Source organism: Herpailurus yagouaroundi, unplaced genomic scaffold (genome assembly GCF_014898765.1).
Source record: "Herpailurus yagouaroundi ecotype Mexico unplaced genomic scaffold, PumYag 100, whole genome shotgun sequence".
Lineage (NCBI taxonomy): Eukaryota > Metazoa > Chordata > Mammalia > Carnivora > Felidae > Herpailurus > Herpailurus yagouaroundi.
In genome coordinates, this window is record NW_024412391.1 from 69,959,545 (window position 1) to 69,977,847 (window position 18,303).

The 18,303-nt window shown below is 38.2% G+C and overlaps 1 protein-coding gene across 3 annotated transcripts in view; it reads right to left on the reverse strand.

The window, feature by feature from the left end:
- Window positions 1-18,303, reverse strand: part of DMTF1 (cyclin D binding myb like transcription factor 1) — a 46,027-nt gene that overhangs the window by 1,515 nt on the left and 26,209 nt on the right. For all 3 annotated transcript variants that reach the window (XM_040472777.1, XM_040472776.1, XM_040472778.1), the window contains 10 exons: window positions 16,517-16,674; window positions 15,116-15,148; window positions 14,104-14,213; window positions 10,182-10,410; window positions 8,821-8,972; window positions 7,313-7,522; window positions 4,659-4,744; window positions 1,667-1,822; window positions 782-1,156; window positions 44-191 (listed from right to left, as the gene is read on the reverse strand). In XM_040472777.1, the coding sequence (XP_040328711.1) occupies window positions 44-191; window positions 782-1,156; window positions 1,667-1,822; window positions 4,659-4,744; window positions 7,313-7,522; window positions 8,821-8,972; window positions 10,182-10,410; window positions 14,104-14,213; window positions 15,116-15,148; window positions 16,517-16,674 (1,657 nt within the window). The remainder of the gene's footprint in view (window positions 1-43; window positions 192-781; window positions 1,157-1,666; window positions 1,823-4,658; window positions 4,745-7,312; window positions 7,523-8,820; window positions 8,973-10,181; window positions 10,411-14,103; window positions 14,214-15,115; window positions 15,149-16,516; window positions 16,675-18,303) is intronic.

Below are 18,303 nucleotides of genomic sequence, written 5' to 3' on the forward strand. Positions count from 1 at the left end.
CCTTAAGATGTAGCAGGCACAGGATGCAGTTCTATTATAGTACCTGTTAGCGTCGTCAAAGGCAAGACTGATTCGGTATCGATAACGTCAGATGCCTGGATAAAGCCATGTGGTGAAGGAACAATAAGTATTGTTTCATCGTCAATGGTTGTCTGATCAACTTGTTCTTCTATGGTAGGAGACTCGAGGTCCTAAGCAATAGCAATTCAAAAAAATCAGATTCTGACTTCTTTGTCAGTTTTAAGATCCCTAACACATTTAGGTTTAAAAGGACTTAAATTCAAACACTGTCCCATATTTTATAAAGCAAAGAAAAATGAAGCCTTAAAATGGGCAAAAGTAATGACCCCCTACTCTCTTAAATACTGACAAAACAGAACCTAAAAGAAGCAATTCAGTTACAGGTTCCCTGAATGTAGAAGAAACAAATGCTGTTACACTGGGGTCAGTAAGGTGGTTAAGCTGAACCACCAGAACCTATTATTAACCACCCTCCTGAAAATGATTCCATAGGTTTTCAACAAACAATTCTCAGTCTACTGGAAGGATAGGGGGGAAAGGTTTTAGTGAAGCACAGTGCTAAGAGCAATGCTGCTGTCTGACGGATACTTGTGAGGTCACAGGTAGGGGTTTGCACTTGATTTTGTGTCTAGAGAAAAAAGGAAGGTATTGGAGGATGTATGACCTTTACTTCCCCCAGATCATTTTTAGGCTCTTTAAAAACTGCAGGTTTGAGGCTCAAGGCAAGAACCCAGAGCCTGTTTCCCTGGCTGCAACTTACCTCAGTAACGTAAGCACGGGCTAAAGGAGAAGACGACTCCTCTTGTTTAAGGTCGGTGTCAGAGATTTCTTCTGTTCTGACCATAACACTATCCATCAGTTCTGTGCTATTTTGGTTACTGAATTTGGATACATGAGCATCATTAAATGATGGCTCTACAGTTATCTTAGGCTGATGAATTTCATCAGGGAAAGTGTCTGCTTCTAGGGCATCTGGAGGCTCAGGAAAATCAGATGAGTGAATATCACTATCTACAGTCAGTTCTGCTTGGGACATGGAAGAAGTGATGTCCTCTGTGGCAACAGTCTGGATGATGACTCTTGGTGTGTGACACTGTACTGTGACATTGTCACTTGTGTTCAACAAATGTTCTGGCTATAAAATGTTAAAGAAAAACAATGGTAAAGTGAAAAAAGACCTACCAGACTCGTGTTACAGACAAAAAATACCATCTACAGATGGTACCCTACTGTCCCTTCCCCACCCCTCCCCTCTCCCCTCTGGAATGGTTGAATTCTTAACACTATTTTTCTAAAACCCCTGTCAATCTCCTGTAAGGACAGACATGGGATGAGGGTTATATCCCAATGAAGGCAGAGTGATGGTGTAAAACCTTGTTCCCAAGGCAACGGTGGTAGGAAACATTGTTTAAATAAATGGACGACATTAGTTCTGGTTCTTAAACTTTCTGTCAACAGATCCTGTTCCCTAACAAGTACTTGGATACTTGAAGGGAATACATAATCGATTTTTCCCCCCGAGATACATTATTTTTGAAGGCACATGGGTTTCATCATAGTATTAAAAATAAAAGCCATTTGGTGACACTTATCAGTTTAGCCAGTCTAGAGAAAGTAGAAAAATCAAGGAACGAAGATAACATACGGATAGAGCATGGACAATGATCTGTTCAGGAGAAGCAGGAGCAGCAGCTGTCAGGGTTACTGTGGGACTAGCCGTCAGAGTTAGGGGAAGGCCTTGGCTTGAGCTTGTTTGAAGTAGGTATGTGCCTGGAGTGCCAGTGGGCTGTAAATGGAAAGACTAAGGGAAAAAAATGAAGATCAATACAGGTGCAAAAACACGAAGTACGCTCATGTACACTCATAAGTCTAGCTTTACATCCAAAACAGGGACTTCAGTTTAGCCACACACGTATTTCCCCATCCTGAAGGTGCCATCAAGTAACAAAATGAAGGCTATAATATTCTTGACTTGTCCCAAGTCCTTAGTTGTTCTGGAGATTTACCAGAGAGACCAGGTCAAGCCCTGATCCTGCTCTTCACTCCCATGTATGTCTATGATCTGGTCTTAGCTATTTATTTCAAGGCACCAAGAATGGCTGCCTAAGCCACTGTGTCCAGTGCAGTAACCTACCTGCACGATCTTCCTTTACCACATATAAAACTGGCAATCTCCGCCCCCCCCCAACCCCCCACTTTTTTAAAGTTTCACATTTTTGAAAAGGTACTACAGCAGAGTTGACCTGGACAGATTTTTTTCATAGTATAAGAAGAAATGTACATGGATAGCAATTCAAAATCTGAATGAAAAAGAAAATTCCTATTTGAAAAGCTGGTTAACTGATAATATGTTTATCTCTGGAGATTTAAAAAAAAAAAAAAAATTTTTTTTTTTTTCCAACGTTTATTTATTTTTGGGACAGAGAGAGACAGAGCATGAACGGGGGAGGGGCAGAGAGAGAGGGAGACACAGAATCGGAAACAGGCTCCAGGCTCTGGGCCATCAGCCCAGAGCCCGACGCGGGGCTCGAACTCACAGACCGCGAGATCGTGACCTGGCTGAAGTCGGACGCTTAACCGACTGCGCCACCCAGGCGCCCCTGGAGATTTTTTTTTTAAATAAAACTAACAAAACTATTCAACATCAAGTCTTTCACAGCCATAGGTTTCTATAGAATAATTTCAGTTTGCTTTATCCTTCCTCCCCCACCCCCACAGGAAAGTATTTGCATTTGAAAGACAGGGCGACATTGAAGTCCTAGAGCCTGTGGTCTTGTGTACTTGAGTCACAACAACTCTTCTGGGTACTAATTCAATGAATCTAGGTTTCCTTATTGGCAAAGGGGGCATAATCACTAACCCCCAGGGAAGGGGTTGTAAGCATTACAAATTATTACAAAAGAGTGTCTGGCACACGGGGGCTCAATTTCTTTCCTCCCTCTTCATAGAAGTAAAAGCTGATCTTTTAATAAATACAACCTTTAGTAAATTATATGTGGTCAGGCAGGACAGTAAATATTACATATATGCATTTTATTTAATACACTTAAATTCACATAATCAGTTTTTTGAAGCTGAAGCACTATTATCATCCTCTTTTACTAAATTAGGACAGAAGTTTCTAAATACTTGATCGTAACCCAAGTTAAAACCTGGACACATACTCTAAATGTATGTGTATTTATTACTTTGGCCAGGGGCAGGAAGGGAGTTGGCAAAGGTTATCCACCTGTAATAAACACATTCCTGTTTTGGAGACCACAGGATTAAGAAGTGGAAGCTTAGGTTAAGTAAGTTGCTAGTAAAAGTTCCAAAATTGTTCTAAAAGAGAACTTCTTGCTGTGTTGGCCATCCTCATGAGATTTGGCTGTGCAGAGGATAAATTCTTGCACTAATACCTCATAATTTAAATACTATCTACTTTCTATATTCTTCCTGAAAAATGAGCTAATTTTGGGCATTACCCATTTTAGTAAACAGAACAAGAACAAGGACTTAAAATTTTTCTATCACACCCAAAAGAAAAACCCATTCAAATTAGCAATCATGGCCCATTGCTCCCCAAAACCTCTTAGGAAACCTCGTAATAGACATTAATCTACTTTTTTTTTGTCTCTACAGATTTGCCTATTTTAGACACTTCAAAGAAACAGGAGTCAAACACTTTACAGTATTTTGCATCTCATTTCACTTAGCAAAATGTCTTCAAGGTTCATCCCAGGGACATGTTATCAGTACTTCCTTTGTTCCTTTTTACTGCTGAATAATTGTGTGGCTATAGCACATTTTAATTACCCATTCATTGGGATGGACATGTGCGTTGTTTCCACTTTTTGGTTATTATGAATACAAACATTCATGTTCAAGTTTATGCAAACGCGCTTTCATTTCAAGAGAAATGAATATATATTGGATTAGAATTGGTGGCTCAGATGTTAACTATATTGTTTTACCTTTTTAGGAACTGCAAGATTCTTTTGCAAAGGGGCTAGTATGGTATTTACTGAGAGTACTGTGAAATAATTCATTCCACAAACCTTTTCTCAGATAACCAGTATAAACTTTTTGGTTGCACATGGTGTCTGTTTAACACTCCACCCAGGGGCACCAGGATGGCTTAGTCGGTTGAGCATCCGACTTTGGCTCAGGTCATCACCTCACGGTTTGTGTTCGAGCCCTACACATCGGGCTCTGTGCTGACAGTGCAGATCCTGCTTGGGATTCTCTCTCACCTTTTGCCCCTCCCCCACTCACGCTTTCTCTCTCAAAATAAATAAATCAACTTAAAAATACTTTAAAAATTAAAAACAATAAAAAATTTAAAAATTATTAAAATGGCAAATTAAAAAAAGGACTCCATACAAATCCATAGCATGCACCCTACTCATTAAGCACTGTCACTTTCATATATTATTATTGGCTTATATACAGGTGAAAAAAAAGACTGAAGTTAATTATAAAAGTGAAAGTCTGATTTATGTCCTCTTAACCATCTGGTCTCAAAAACACGGACATAGTTGTACGTAATGCCATTCATGGTAATTTCTGTTTCTTTTGTTCATGTGATAACAGTGTAAAACCAGTAATTTTTTTAATGCATAAAATGGCCAGTATCTATTTTGTGCAGTGTTACTCACTGGAAGAATCTCAAATGTCTGTAGTGTTCCACTGTTTAGTGTTATTGTTTCCGAGTCAACAGTAGCGGCAGGGGACTCCGCTGAAGCTATGGTGAGAACAAGGACAAAAAAAAATAAAAGACATATTCTCATACTGAATAATTTGCATGGAAACCTGAAGTCATTTAATCTTATGAGAGAAGAAATCTAATGGATTTACCTGGGATGGCAAAGATCAGGGTTGGCAAACCACGGCTCAACCCAAATCCAGCCCACTACCAGTTTTTGTAAATAAAATATTAGAGGAGCAGGGCCACACCTGTTTATTTTCTATGGTTGCTTTTGCACTACAAGGACAGAGATGACTAGCTGTGATACAGTACCTGTTAACCCCTGGTATTAATCACAAAATATTTCTAGTATTAAGAAGTAAGAGGAAGACACTAAGGCTAACTTACAAAGCAAGAGAAAGTGGATAAAAAAAATAAATTTTCCCTGGATATTCTGGTAAGCGGTACAGATGACTGGAACAGTAGTCCCCAAACACGAGGCTTTAGTTCTAGCAACATTACTTCTGAGAATGTAAACCTGAGCAAGTAACTTAATTTGAACTTAACTTATTAATGTTTAGAGATTTTGGCTGTCCTTCCTACATCATGGGAGTTGTTGGGAGGACCAAAAACATGAAATATAAGAGAGTACTATTTCAGAATACCACATATGGGAGACTGAACAGCTCATTAGAGATCACATCATATAATCTCCTTATAGATGTGTCAATTGAGGTTTTATTTAAACTTGGGCAGTGTTGGTTACACCTGATCAAGGTTATTAGGAACTATAACTACTATAACTAGAAGACATGTTATCTCTTGGTGCTTTCAATTGTACCGGCAGATAAACCCATGTGAAAAAAAGATTTGGAATCGGCTTTTAATCTGTAGTTTTTACTACAACTATAATACATCTCAGTGAGAAAGGAAGAGACCCTTTTCAAAATAAATGCACTTGATTTATGTTATTTCTCTATTAGATGGATTCTTAAGATCATACCTAGAATAATTTAAAGTGATTCCCAATAAATAACCTAAGTCATGGGTAAACAAACTATGGGCAGGGACAGATATGGCCCAAAGCGAAGAATGGTTTTTACATTTTTACAGGATTGTTTAAAAACAAACCAGAATATTCCACAAAGACCTATGTGGGCTCCAGACCCTACCATGTTTATATTTACTATTCTGGCTTAAAGTGTAACAATCCCTGACTCCTAACACAAAGGAAAAAACAATCCTGAGATTTTAGCCTGAATGCAAACAGTAACTGATGTGTTGTAAAACTCTTACTGTACTCACATTTCTTGCTGAAAGAAAATTATTCTACATATATTTAAAAAAAAAAGCCATCTTGTAAATATTAGGGTACCAATTCTAAAATGTCTGTATTGCCAGTAACTATAGTCATTCCAATGTCCAAGGAAAGTTCTACCAGTCTCTGCACAATCTATAGCCAACAGTAGCTCTCATATTTGTGGCAGACCAGTAATTTCAGTTGCTTTGCAATTCTTCATACTATAAAGGAAAATAAACAGGGCTAACGAATTTTTTCACGCCTTTATATTACATTGGTGGAAAGCTAATGCAAATAACCAAACTTAAACTAGGACTGTAAGACAGGCATGATTAAAGATCCAAGGTAACTTTGACAGTCACTGGATACAGGAGGTGTTACTACCACCAATAGATAGCTCAGTGATTCTCCAAATGGGATCATAGGGTACATTTGAAACCCTGTAGGGTGTTTTTATATTTTTGCCATAATGATTAGAAAGTATTACTGGCATTCTGTGGGTGAGGTCAAGGGACAAGGAGCATCTTGCAATGTGTAGGACAGCCCTGGTAACAATGAATCGTCCCACTCAAAATGCCAATAATCCCCTGACTGAGAATGACACACAGCAATTGGTATACTCTCAGCAACGACCTTGCCATAGGCATAGCATTTAGGGAGAGAAAAGAAATGAGGTGAACGTGAATAATAATATGGTTCTGAGAATTTTATTTTCATTCTTTTTCTGTTACTCTATCATGGAAAAAAGGGCAGAAATATCAACCTGGTTTAGATCTCAGGAAATAAGTTTCCCTCCCTATACCAACTGTTGGTTTCTCATAATCTCCTTAAGCACAAAAAATGTCAGAGGCTAAGGAAAAGAAGGGTAAATACAACAGTTCCCACAGGAAACTGGCTCTTCACTTCCTGAAGAAAGTCTTTAATCTCATCAAAACCATTTCTTCTACATATGGCCTCAAGTCCACCCCCAATCCCTGTGCCTTCTGGTGAATTACTACAAATGATGTGCCACCTTGTGAAGTTTATTTCCTTACTAAACTGACTAGAGTTCAGGTAGTGTTTTATTAATCATTCTTTGTAACATCTAAAAGAAAGGATTTCAAATGGTTTATGAAGGCTGGGCAGTTGGTTATCAGTCCTTCCTGTCACACTCAACTTTTGTGCAAATATTGAGCTAATAAACATAAAATGCCTTGGACTGCCTTTGTCAACTTGTACAAATTTCTATCCACATTCTAGAAGAATGAAGGGTATTAGATGGTAAAGCCATTAACAAATTGTATAGGTCCCATAATGGCAAGGGGTCTTGAGTAATAAACACTTACAGACATGGGTGATCTGGACCGGAATCTGCAAGGCTGCCACGGGGCTTGGAGACATGGCTGTGCTGTCTTCCAAGCGGGCGACTCTGATCTGGACATGCTGTACACTGGAATTGGAATTACTGTTTGGAACTCCAGATCCTGATTTATTCTCCAAAAGCGTTGGGTTGTTTTTTTGGTTCTCATGTAACTGTTTAAGACCTTTTATTAAGACTGAAGGGAGATGGGTAGACAAAAAGAACATTGATTCTCCGACAGACCACCATCTAAGCAGCAAGGGAGGTGGGGGTAAGGAGGGAAAGTATTTGGAATAAATAATTGTATACTGCATGTGAGATCTCAGCAAAATAGTAATAAAAATATTTTAAGGCTACAACCTGTCTGGAAATTTGTGGAAACACTATCCATCACAAGAAATTAAAAAAAATTCATAGTATTATTCTTGTCAACCAAGATGCATTAGAAAAAACACAAAACCCTGTGTGGAACATGAAAATAAGACCTCTTCAATGTCCTAAGGCTTCAGGATAAAATTCTTATTACTTAAGAAGAACATTGTTAATGCAAAGTAGCTTATTTTCTTTTCAAAACGAATAGTGTACGCCCTCCAACCCCCTCCAGGACTCAAGGACACTTAACTCACACCTCCAGAGTAGCAGCTCATCTTTAGCAAACAGTACTCTGCAACCACCTTGAATTCTTGTACAGGAAAGCAAAATCTACACTTGTCACCCTCCACTAGTCATGATAAACTCTGTAAGCCCTTTCAGGTGATAGTAAAATCTGGGTGGGTTCATGTCACATTAGTATTCACTCACTCTTCTGGGTTTAACACCTGATTTATAAATTTATAACTATGTGTTAAAAAAAAATATATTTTCATCAAGCCAGAGTTCTTCAGAATATAATTTTCCTTTGGAAAAATAGGAAGTTGGAGAACTATACCAAGGGGAATGAATTTGATGACCTTAATTAAACAGACTGTACGACTTAGATGCACACCCTACGTGCAAAGCAGGCAATGAAGAGCCAAACGTGCTCTGCCTCATTTTAAGCAAACCCAAGTTAATATCTCTAGATTTAGATAACAAACGAATTACAATTTAGTCTTTGTACTATAAAACCACTAAGGAATTTCTCTAAATGACAAACCCAGCTAAGATATTTGAAATTATTCAACACATAAAAGTTGATTTAAACCTAAGTTTTCAAAAATACATCTTTGTACACAATATCTAAAATCAATTTCTTCTTCACAGTTTATATGAGAACAAGAATGTATGTCAATTGTGTATATTTTCATCTCAGCTGCTTTAAGAATTACAAATCACATCAACTCTTCTTAAGGGAAGAAAAGACAGTTGCCCCCCAAAATAGGGCAGAGGTTTAAATGAAGTTCTGCCATGATTCAGATCTCTAGCTGAGGCAAAGAACTTCTAACCTCTAAGTAAGTCCTGAGGAGTAAAAATGGTAAGACTTGGGAAGGACTTAAGAATCAAATAATACATTACCAGGAAACGAAACATCCTTATGATTTGCAATTTGCCTTTTGATGGTCCACCATTTACTTCGAAGCCACTGTGGTGAACGGACACTGCTCCATCCCTCTGCTAACAGATCCCAGTTTATGTCATTTTCATCAGCTACATCAAGCTCTGCTATCCTACAGGTTAAAACAACCATTTGTTACATGTTATTTATTTCTCTGTAAGAAACCTCCTCTGACTACACGTGATGGCAATGGCAATAAAGGGAATGTCAACTTATGTTGGAGATGCTTTGTTAAGGTGTATGGGAAGGAAGGGATTCCAGGAGTGCACACTGCTTCCAGAGCTGAGAGCTATGAAATCCCACCAGCAAGAGCCTTTTGTTAATGGTGCAACTGATGGGCCCGAGTGTAAATGGTGACAACCAGATGAAACACTGTAAAGGAAAGGGAGTAGCTAAAGGTTATTAGAACAGGATAAGAGCAGGTTTAGTTGTATAGTGTTCTGCAATGTTTTATAGTGTGTTAGAGCAAGTTATTTCGTACATCTGAGCTTTTCCGTTTCTATACTAAAAATGTTTAGAAATGAGCTATTTGTAGATGACTATTTGCAAAAAGTGTATTAAAAACAAAACCCCAAATGTTGAAAAAACAAAAACAATGCTCCAGCAACAACCAAAACATTAACAACCATTATAATAGCACAACTAAATTTTGGGGTATGAACAGTCTACTTGTTTTCTAGCTTCAACTGTCATGATGATTTTGATTTTCAGGAGGGAGTAGCTTCTATTACTTCAAGGTCTCAAACATTTCTTGCTGGTATTTTTGCTCATTTGGGTCACTGATTCTTAATGGTTAAAACGACTAATTTAAAAAAGAAGCTTAGGATTATCTCCTAGCTATGTTTGGATACATGTGAAATGGAAGTATCTGATTCGGCCCAGTATGAAGGTGTGGGGTAACTATAGTTGAACCCCCCTCTTGGCAATCCAAACAGCCCAAGAGTGAAGGGCATGGAGACTGAACAGCCCTCTTCCCCTTGACACAGTCTCCCTCTGCTAGGAGTGAGGCACATTGCTGGGACGGTGGCAAGCTGCAGGGCCACCGCCTGTGCCATACCTGTTCTGTGGATAGAGAGGACTTCAGTCTCTACGCCTTCAATCTGCTACTTTGCACGAGCACTAAATCCACTAAAAAGGAACACAAAACAAAAAAAGCTCAATATGAAATACAAAGGATCTGAAGGATCCTCTATGGATCATTTCTCTATGGAAAGGATGCTTTTCAGACATTAGGCATCTAGGGAGACCCAAAGAGGAAAATCCATCAAGATACCTAGAGCCATTAAGCAGCTTTTGTTATTAAAAGATCTAGGACACGAACCTGAGGATGAGATTGATTTCATCTTCCTTGGTCCATTCAGTACCTCCACTTTGTTTCCAGTTCAGGTAGTTGAGCCATTTAGAGCGACACTGCTTTTCTGAGCGGGTCCCCACTCGTTCTGCCACAGCTGCCCAAGACACGCCCTGTGTCACTATGTCACCAGGCTCAGTGCTTGTCAATTCATGAACCACCTCTGCAAGTCTCTTTTCCTCTTCTTCTGTCCACTTCCCTAAAAGAAGGAAATCATCTAGACTACTACTGCTACCTTTTTTTTTTTTCCCCCAAATCAGATTCAGCCCTGTATTTCCAAGGACTGATGGGAAGTACACAGTAACACCCAAAGTATTTCTGAATGACCCGGGGGTGGGGAACTGCACACATCTACTAAGACAGTTGTTTTACTAGCCTATACTAGCCCAGTAAGGTTCTTGGTATCAAAGAAAATACAGAGTCTTGTAGAAAACAATGACCGACTCTTAAAGGAAAGAAAAACTACCCAATATATACCTAGAAAGAATTCTGTACGGTCAAGTTGCATTAATTGTAAGTAGGAAGAGCTTCACGAATGGCATGATGGACAAAGAAACACACAATTTTTACTTAGTATCACCTAAGATTCCTGCTCTGCAGAAATGCAGTAAGCCAACAGAGATCCTTCATTACAGTAATGAATGGTGTAACTCCTATGGGCTTCCGCCCATTTTAGTAAAAATGAAAACTAGGTTTACATGATCTCCTTTCCCCCCATCCCAACTCCAAGAAACTGTGATAAAAGAGAAGTCTGAGACTGGCACTCACACATGATTTTACTCAAGGCTTTCCCGAAGCCATAAACCAGTAATAACACCAAATGATTCTCTTTGGTCTTTTCTTAAGGATCAAGCAGAAAAACAGGAAAAGAAGAGAAACTTTTTACCCCTCCCACTTATGTTTCCATTTTGTTATTAGTAACTAAAAATATCTAGAAAATTTCAAAAGTGCCACTATGCCTGCTTCAGGGATTCCATTCATTCAACAAATATTTACTGAACATCTATTATGTGCTAGGCATAGTTCTGGATACCACATACTCAAGGCAAAATCCTGCTCTCCTACTTTAGCATGAGTGTCTCATAGTGTGGTACAAAAAAAGAGAAGTCATGATCAGAAATACTATGTAGCAACATGAAAAGCAAACAGGCGAATCAATCCCTCAGACTGGCAATCAGGAAATGGCAGTGTTTTTCCATTATTATGCTAACAAAAGGGGTTCTGCTCTCAGAATGTCTTACATAAAACGCTAGGGTCCCATCCTAAATCTAAAGCTCCTATTCCAGCTTCATTCGTTAAGCTGTCATTCACAGAATAACAAGAGTTAGTGGAATTTCTGTTCTCACTGTCTTGCAGGTCATAGTGCTGGTGGAATGGTTACTCAGAAAATATTCCTAATTCCACTTTAGCAGGATAGGGAGGTGAAAACAGAAAATATATACACTGAAAGCTTAACTTGATAACTTTTTTTTTTTTTAATTCAAAGAATGAGCAGAGTGTGGATCCTTCAGAGAATTTTGGGGCTAAAAGGGAGATCATTCTAACCTCTTTCTTTTACAGAGGAAACTGAGGCTCAGAAAGATTGAGTGAGAGTTAGTGGCAAAGTCTAAATACTGTTGTTGATCACAAAGGTTAGGTTTAATAGTGTCATCTGTTAAAAGTTAAAAAGGCATTTGTGGTCTGGGGGTTGAAACACAGTCGCAAGTTTTTTTCTATGGAAAAATATACTTATTTGTTTGAAATAAGCAAAAGAGAGCCACACCTTTGGAATATAACTTCTTAAGTTGTGATCTGCCTGAACTAAAGTGTTTTATAAACCTGAGTTGATAAGCTTGTTAACGTAAGTTCCACAGTTAGATGGGCTTAAATTAAAACAAACTCCTGTATGTAAGCCTTAATGATAAATACTTTCACAACCGGAGCAGTTATGAGTTGCTACAAAAAGGAAACATGGTACATACCTAAAACGACTGAAAAGTGAGATATGTCCCTGTGAACAGTGTCATCTCACACAAAAGAAAAATGAAGGATTACTTAGGTCTATAAAGCTTGATGAAAAAGCAAGACTAGAAAATAAAATCTGAATTAAAATTGTGGTAGGGTCCCCTCCCTAAGGAAAGAAAAGGAAAAAAAAACCCTCAAGGCAACCTTGCTATTTGCTTACTTGACAACATCCCTCAAGACCTTGTAAAATGAGACCACTTAACATCAGACCACATGTTTGTGTGTTACCATATATGGGAGACGAAGTAAAAAAATACATAGAAAACTACACCACGTGGCGTTCGGGGCTCAGTTCTTTGGGAACGAACCTAACTGAGCGGTGCCAGCAGGAATAAAGTTGCTTCCTGGAAAGAAAAGCCTCGGTGTTATGACTCTCTGTGCGAGAATTCTGCTACATTACTGGGGGGCTCGTCTGGGATTCAGACAGTGCATTTCCACCTCCTTTGCCACCGGGGCTGCAAACCTTGGGGTGCCGGGAGAGGCAGCCTCACCTGGTGCCAGCAGGCCGCTTGATCCACAGGAGACCAGCCCTCCTGGCACACCGGGGCAACAACCCCCGTAGGTGCTCATGGAACCCAAGAGGCCCAGGAACTGGCTCAGGGATGCCCATCAGCCTTCTAAGAACCCAGGTTCGTTTTGGCAGACCTGCCCGTAAGAGGCAGAAGGGGAGCTTGATCACCTCCCAGAGGTGCACTAGTAGTTCCACAAGGGACGAGAAACGAAGCTGCAACACTAAGGTGTTGGTGCTGGGCAGCAGGTTGGAGTCGCCGTGTGACTGTGTATGGGGACTTGTGTCTCCTTCATTTCCTTGGTCAACGACTATAATTCGAGCCAACTGTCTCTGGTTATTCTACCTCAGAACGGGGACTTGAGGGAATATTCCCAAGCAGCTGCCAAAACTCCTTTGTTTCGAGGAAATTCCCTGTCTTCTCAGGACTGACATGGACTGTCTCGTTCCACTGGTGGCAAACAAAACAAAAGAAACCTGGAGTCTGCTCCTCTGTCTGAGCTGCCAAGATTTAAAACTGGGAATTCTCTTCTCTGCCTTCCGCTGGCACCTGTCTCTTCTGCCTTCCCTTCCCCGCTCCTGTTTCTGCACCACCTGGGGGGCGGCTGGCACAACTGGCTCCTCAATGCCTCAGGCACCATCAGCTCCTCCTCCCACCCTAGATGTCCAGGAACAAAGACCACCGATGTCAGATTTCCCCACCAACGTTGCAGGTAAAAATTAACCAAGGGGAACAAATTGTCTTACGCAGACTCAAGTAAAACGTATTCAGTGTTTAAGCTAATTTAAGTTTGTTGGTTTGAGATAGATGTTTATCAACATTGAAAAAACTTTTATTCTACCTTGATTTGCTGAGGGTCAAATAAGCTCATGTTATCTCTGTTCCAATTTGTTAACAAAAGGATGACTTAAAGTGACAGTTAATTTTGTCGGTCTCTTAAGTTTTCATGGGTGGGTAATTGTTAAGATAGCTTTCAGTCTTTGGTAACCTAAAACGTTAATGTTTTACTTGCATGATAAACTAAGATTGAATTCATTGGATATCTAACAAGATAAGAAGCTAAAGCACTAATTACTAGATGTAGGTTTGTGCTTCTGACTTGTGGCAAAAAACCCAAAAAACCTAAGGATCTTTGGAACTGGTGAAAACATGCTTTGTGCTTAATGGATTTATAAGCTTGCCATCTAAAAAAAAATTCTGATGTAACAGAGAGTTCACAATTGGTTACTAGTTTTCACTGGAGACTAAGGTTTCTAAGAGTTAAATTCCTGCTACAAAGTGAATGACAAATTTCTTCCCAGGACAGAAGACAGGGCATATGTGAAAGGCCAGGAAGCGCCAATGGAGACCAGAGAAGCCAGCGGGGGCGCTGACAGTACCTGTGTTGCAAGTATCCTTCATCAGTCGGCACCGATCTTTGACGGAAGACGCGCTTCTTCCTAGCGCCGCCCCTATTGTTGCCCAGTCATTGCCATGCTTTATCCGGAGCCTAAAACAAGAGTCTGCCAATCAGCATTTGGTTCAACTGTTTTCTCCCTTTTAATTTCATCATTTATTCTTCATTCTTCTTCTTCCCATTTGAGTGGTTTGGAAGTTGTGGGCAGCAATACTTTGAGAGCCAAAGTTTGAAAGTGTGGCCTTTTTTTGGGGTCCACAGTTGTCTGTGGGTGAAAAAAAAACAGGCAGCAATTGCCTTTTTCCTGGGTCAGAGAAGAAATAAGTAACTTGGATATGTGTTCAAAAAAGACCAAATTTCCCCTCAGGTTACTGACAATCTCCCAGGCAATCCCCAGATTGTTCCCTTTTGAGTATTCCTAACAAGCTCTTCTCAGTCATCTGAAAAAGTTTCACAAGGTGCTATCATTATAACAAGGACCAGCCTTCAATTTTCACCATGATCCATACAATCCATTTACCCATACTTTATGGCCCTGCTCAACGAAGCAAAATTATTTTTCCTGTGAAATAGCCTTTATAAGGTAGAGTCCGCCCAGATATTAAGTAAAACATTTGCTAAGTCATCATTTTAAACACAGAGTAGCACAACCCTGGTTTTAATTCCGTATGTAAGTTCCTGAGGTCCAGTCTTCAGGCCACCAAGAATGGCCATCTAGTCTCTTCTGTAACCCTTATCAGTGGTCTGCCACACATTTCATTCGGCAGCTCACAACAGGAGACTAAATTTATGGGCATTTATGGGCATACTCTGCACGTATGGATCTGAAAAGTTCTTTTTTACGGTCTCATGCTTAACAGCAGGATTAAATATACCAGTCTACTAAAACTCTCTTGACATTTTCAAAATAAAAGTTTTAAACACAAAGATTTTTTTTAGAAAGGTAAAACCCAACTATCAGAATTAATGAAAAGGAAAAAAATTGTTAAACTTACTCCTTGAGCTTTTCAATTTCTTCAGGTGTATATCTAGAAATTTAAACAAATTTTTAAAAAGATGAATTAAAACAAAGAATGCTAAACAACCTTGATAAAAATCAGATTTTCACTTAGGGAGCCAAATGGTAAGTCACTTAGCATAATGATAATATTTTTAAAGTGACTAATTTCAAGGTAAATTACTGAAAATTAAAACTAATGCTTCTATTTTTTTTTGCAAAAAAAAAATAACTTTTAGCTGTAACAAAAGTAATTAATGTATATTTTTCTCTAGGAAAATTCAACATTTAAAACATATTTGCTCCTATTCTGTTTAACTTTCCCTTTATTTCAAAACTGGTTTCAGGTCCTCTGATAGTTATTCCGAAAGACTTATGCATGACATTATAAACCAGAGCCAAGATGCAAATCTATGGTGAATTTTCACAAGGCACTGAAAAATCTAAAATTCTCTTCATTTCCACTACCCATGCATGGACATCTGCCATACTCTTGCTTTAATGTAAAGGCTCTTTTTCTTTAGTTGGGCAAGTACTCAAAACAGCCATTGCAATTTCTTTTTAAAAGCAGTATCTAATAAGCTGTCCTATGACTACCTAAAATTTCCAAAGAGAAATTATAAATATGTTAGTAACACTGTATAATCACTGAGTTGAAAAAAAGATGCCTTCCCATAAATGTTGCCTATAACAGAAATCCATGCATTGTATTCAGAAATTTAGTTATTTTTCCACTCTGGTTTTATTAAAAAAAAAAAAAAAGTCACTAACCTAGGAAATGCTATACTATAAAAAAAAAAAAAATTGAATAAGAACAATGTTACTGATGAATTGAGGTTTTTCCACACTTCCTAAATCTTTAACCACTATAATACATTTTATTATAACGTTACTTTATTACAAAGCAGAGTTTGACGCATGAAGACAGCTAACTCTAAAATCTGACATATATAAGGGGATTTAGATTCTAGTTTCTAGGAGCCCTTGTTAAAATGAGGTTTCCATATTTATAACATGGAAATGGAGAGAAAAAATATTAACACAACAAACTAATCATAGCTGTCTCCAATTAAAGTTTTAATCATAACTATACTTTAAAAAATGAAAGCTCCTTAAGGTATTTCCCCTATTTTTTTTTTTTTAATTTTTTTTTCAACGTTTATTTATTTTTTTGGGACAGAGAGAGACAGAGCATGAATGGGGGAGGGGCAGAGAGAGAGGGAGACACAGAATCAGAAACAGGGTCCAGGCTCTGAGCCATCAGCCCAGAGCCCGACGCGGGGCTCGAACTCACGGACCGTGAGATCGTGACCTGGCTGAAGTCGGACTGCGCCACCCAGGCGCCCCAAGGTATTTCCCCTAATTACATGAAAACATGCAGCATTACAAGTTTTCATACTTTCCCACATGGTTTCTGTCATCATACATGCGAAGCACTCTTCTATAAACTGCAAACAAAGGCCGGTTCAGACCCCATGCTATAGTCCTGTAGAAATCTTTTCTTTCGTCTTTTGACATCTCAAAGATGATTTCTGTAGCATCTTTTATTCCGCGTGCCTAAATGGGTTACATTTCTTTGATTTAGGAATTTCTGATAAAATGCATATGGATATACTATGCTTTTTAAAAGTTGTTTCTTTTATGTTCAAGATCACCAATGGCATTTAGAAAAATAATGCATTGTTAATTCATTAATAAGTCAAATATAAACTTTAGAATGTTTCAAGAGATAATAAAGTGATACTTTAATGTTCCAAAAAGAAACTGTATAAAATTCAGTAAAGTTGTGTCAACCCCTTTTAAAACAGAAAAATATTAAAATCTAAAGTAGAAAATCATAACAAAATTAATGGAATGAGGAATCAAGTAACAGAAATGACAAGCAATGCTAAAAAATGCTTCTTTCAAAAGATCCATTAAGACTAATAAAATATGAAAAGATAAACTTACAGCAAAACTAAAAGACAAAACCATACTGGAAATGAAAAACATGGGGCCTAAATAGAAATGCTACAGAGAGTAGAGAATTAAACATTATGAAAATTCTATGGCAATAAATTTGAAAACTTACATAAAATGAACAAACTCCTAGAAAAATTAAACTTACCAAAATAGACTCAGGAAGAGAAAGAAAATCTAGACCATCAAGAACATTTAATAAGTTATTAATAATTTTCTCACAATGGAAACACCAGGCCCACATGGCTTTATAGGTAAATCCTACCAAACAATCAAGATAATTCTGATTTTTAAACTATTCTAGGGTATAGAAAAATAGGCGGGACACTTCTTCATTCTCTTTATTAGGCTGACATAACCTCAATAACAAAACCAGACAAGGACAGTTTCAGAAAAGGTTTTTCAGGTAAGCTCATTCATTAACATAGATCCTCTAAGTCCTTAAAGTATTTTAGCACAATGAACCCAACAATGTATAAAAAGGTTAATAATCAATGCAAAAAGTGAGCTTATTCCAGGAATACAAATTTGTGTTAATTTCAGAAAAAAATAGTTATTAATTATAAGATTTATGGAAAAAATATAAATATAAATATCAAGTTTGGTTTTGCTGACAATTTGATAAAAGAAAATATTTAGCAAGGCTGCCGCTTACGAAGTCAATATATAAAGTCATTTATTTGTGTTTCTATAGAAAGTTCCTAACAAAGTTTACAAGTTCTCATTTACAGTAACATCAAAATTAAAAGCAATAGGACTAAATCTTAGGCAAGTTACCCAAGTCCTTCATGGAGGAAAACAAACTATCAAAAGGCATTAAAGAGGAATTCACTTCAATGGAGGGCTATACGATGTTCTCAGTAGCAAGATGAAATACTATAAAGATGTGAATTCCCCTCAAACTGATGCACAGATTCAATGCAGTCCCCCCAACAAATCCCAACAGTTTCCATTCTCTGCAACCTGATTCTAAATTTATAAAGGAAGAGCAAACAGCCAAAACTAGCCAAGACATTCATAAAGAGACTTGTCCCACATTTATCTATACTTGTGCAGGTATCAACAAACAGAACCTGGGAACATATTAGAAAACCTAGAAACAAATGTGTGGAAACTAGATCTGGGACAGAATGGACATTGTACATTGGGAAAAGACTGATATTCCATAATGATGCCAGAACAACTGCCATCCATACAAAATAAAACAAAAAACCCCAACAACAGTGA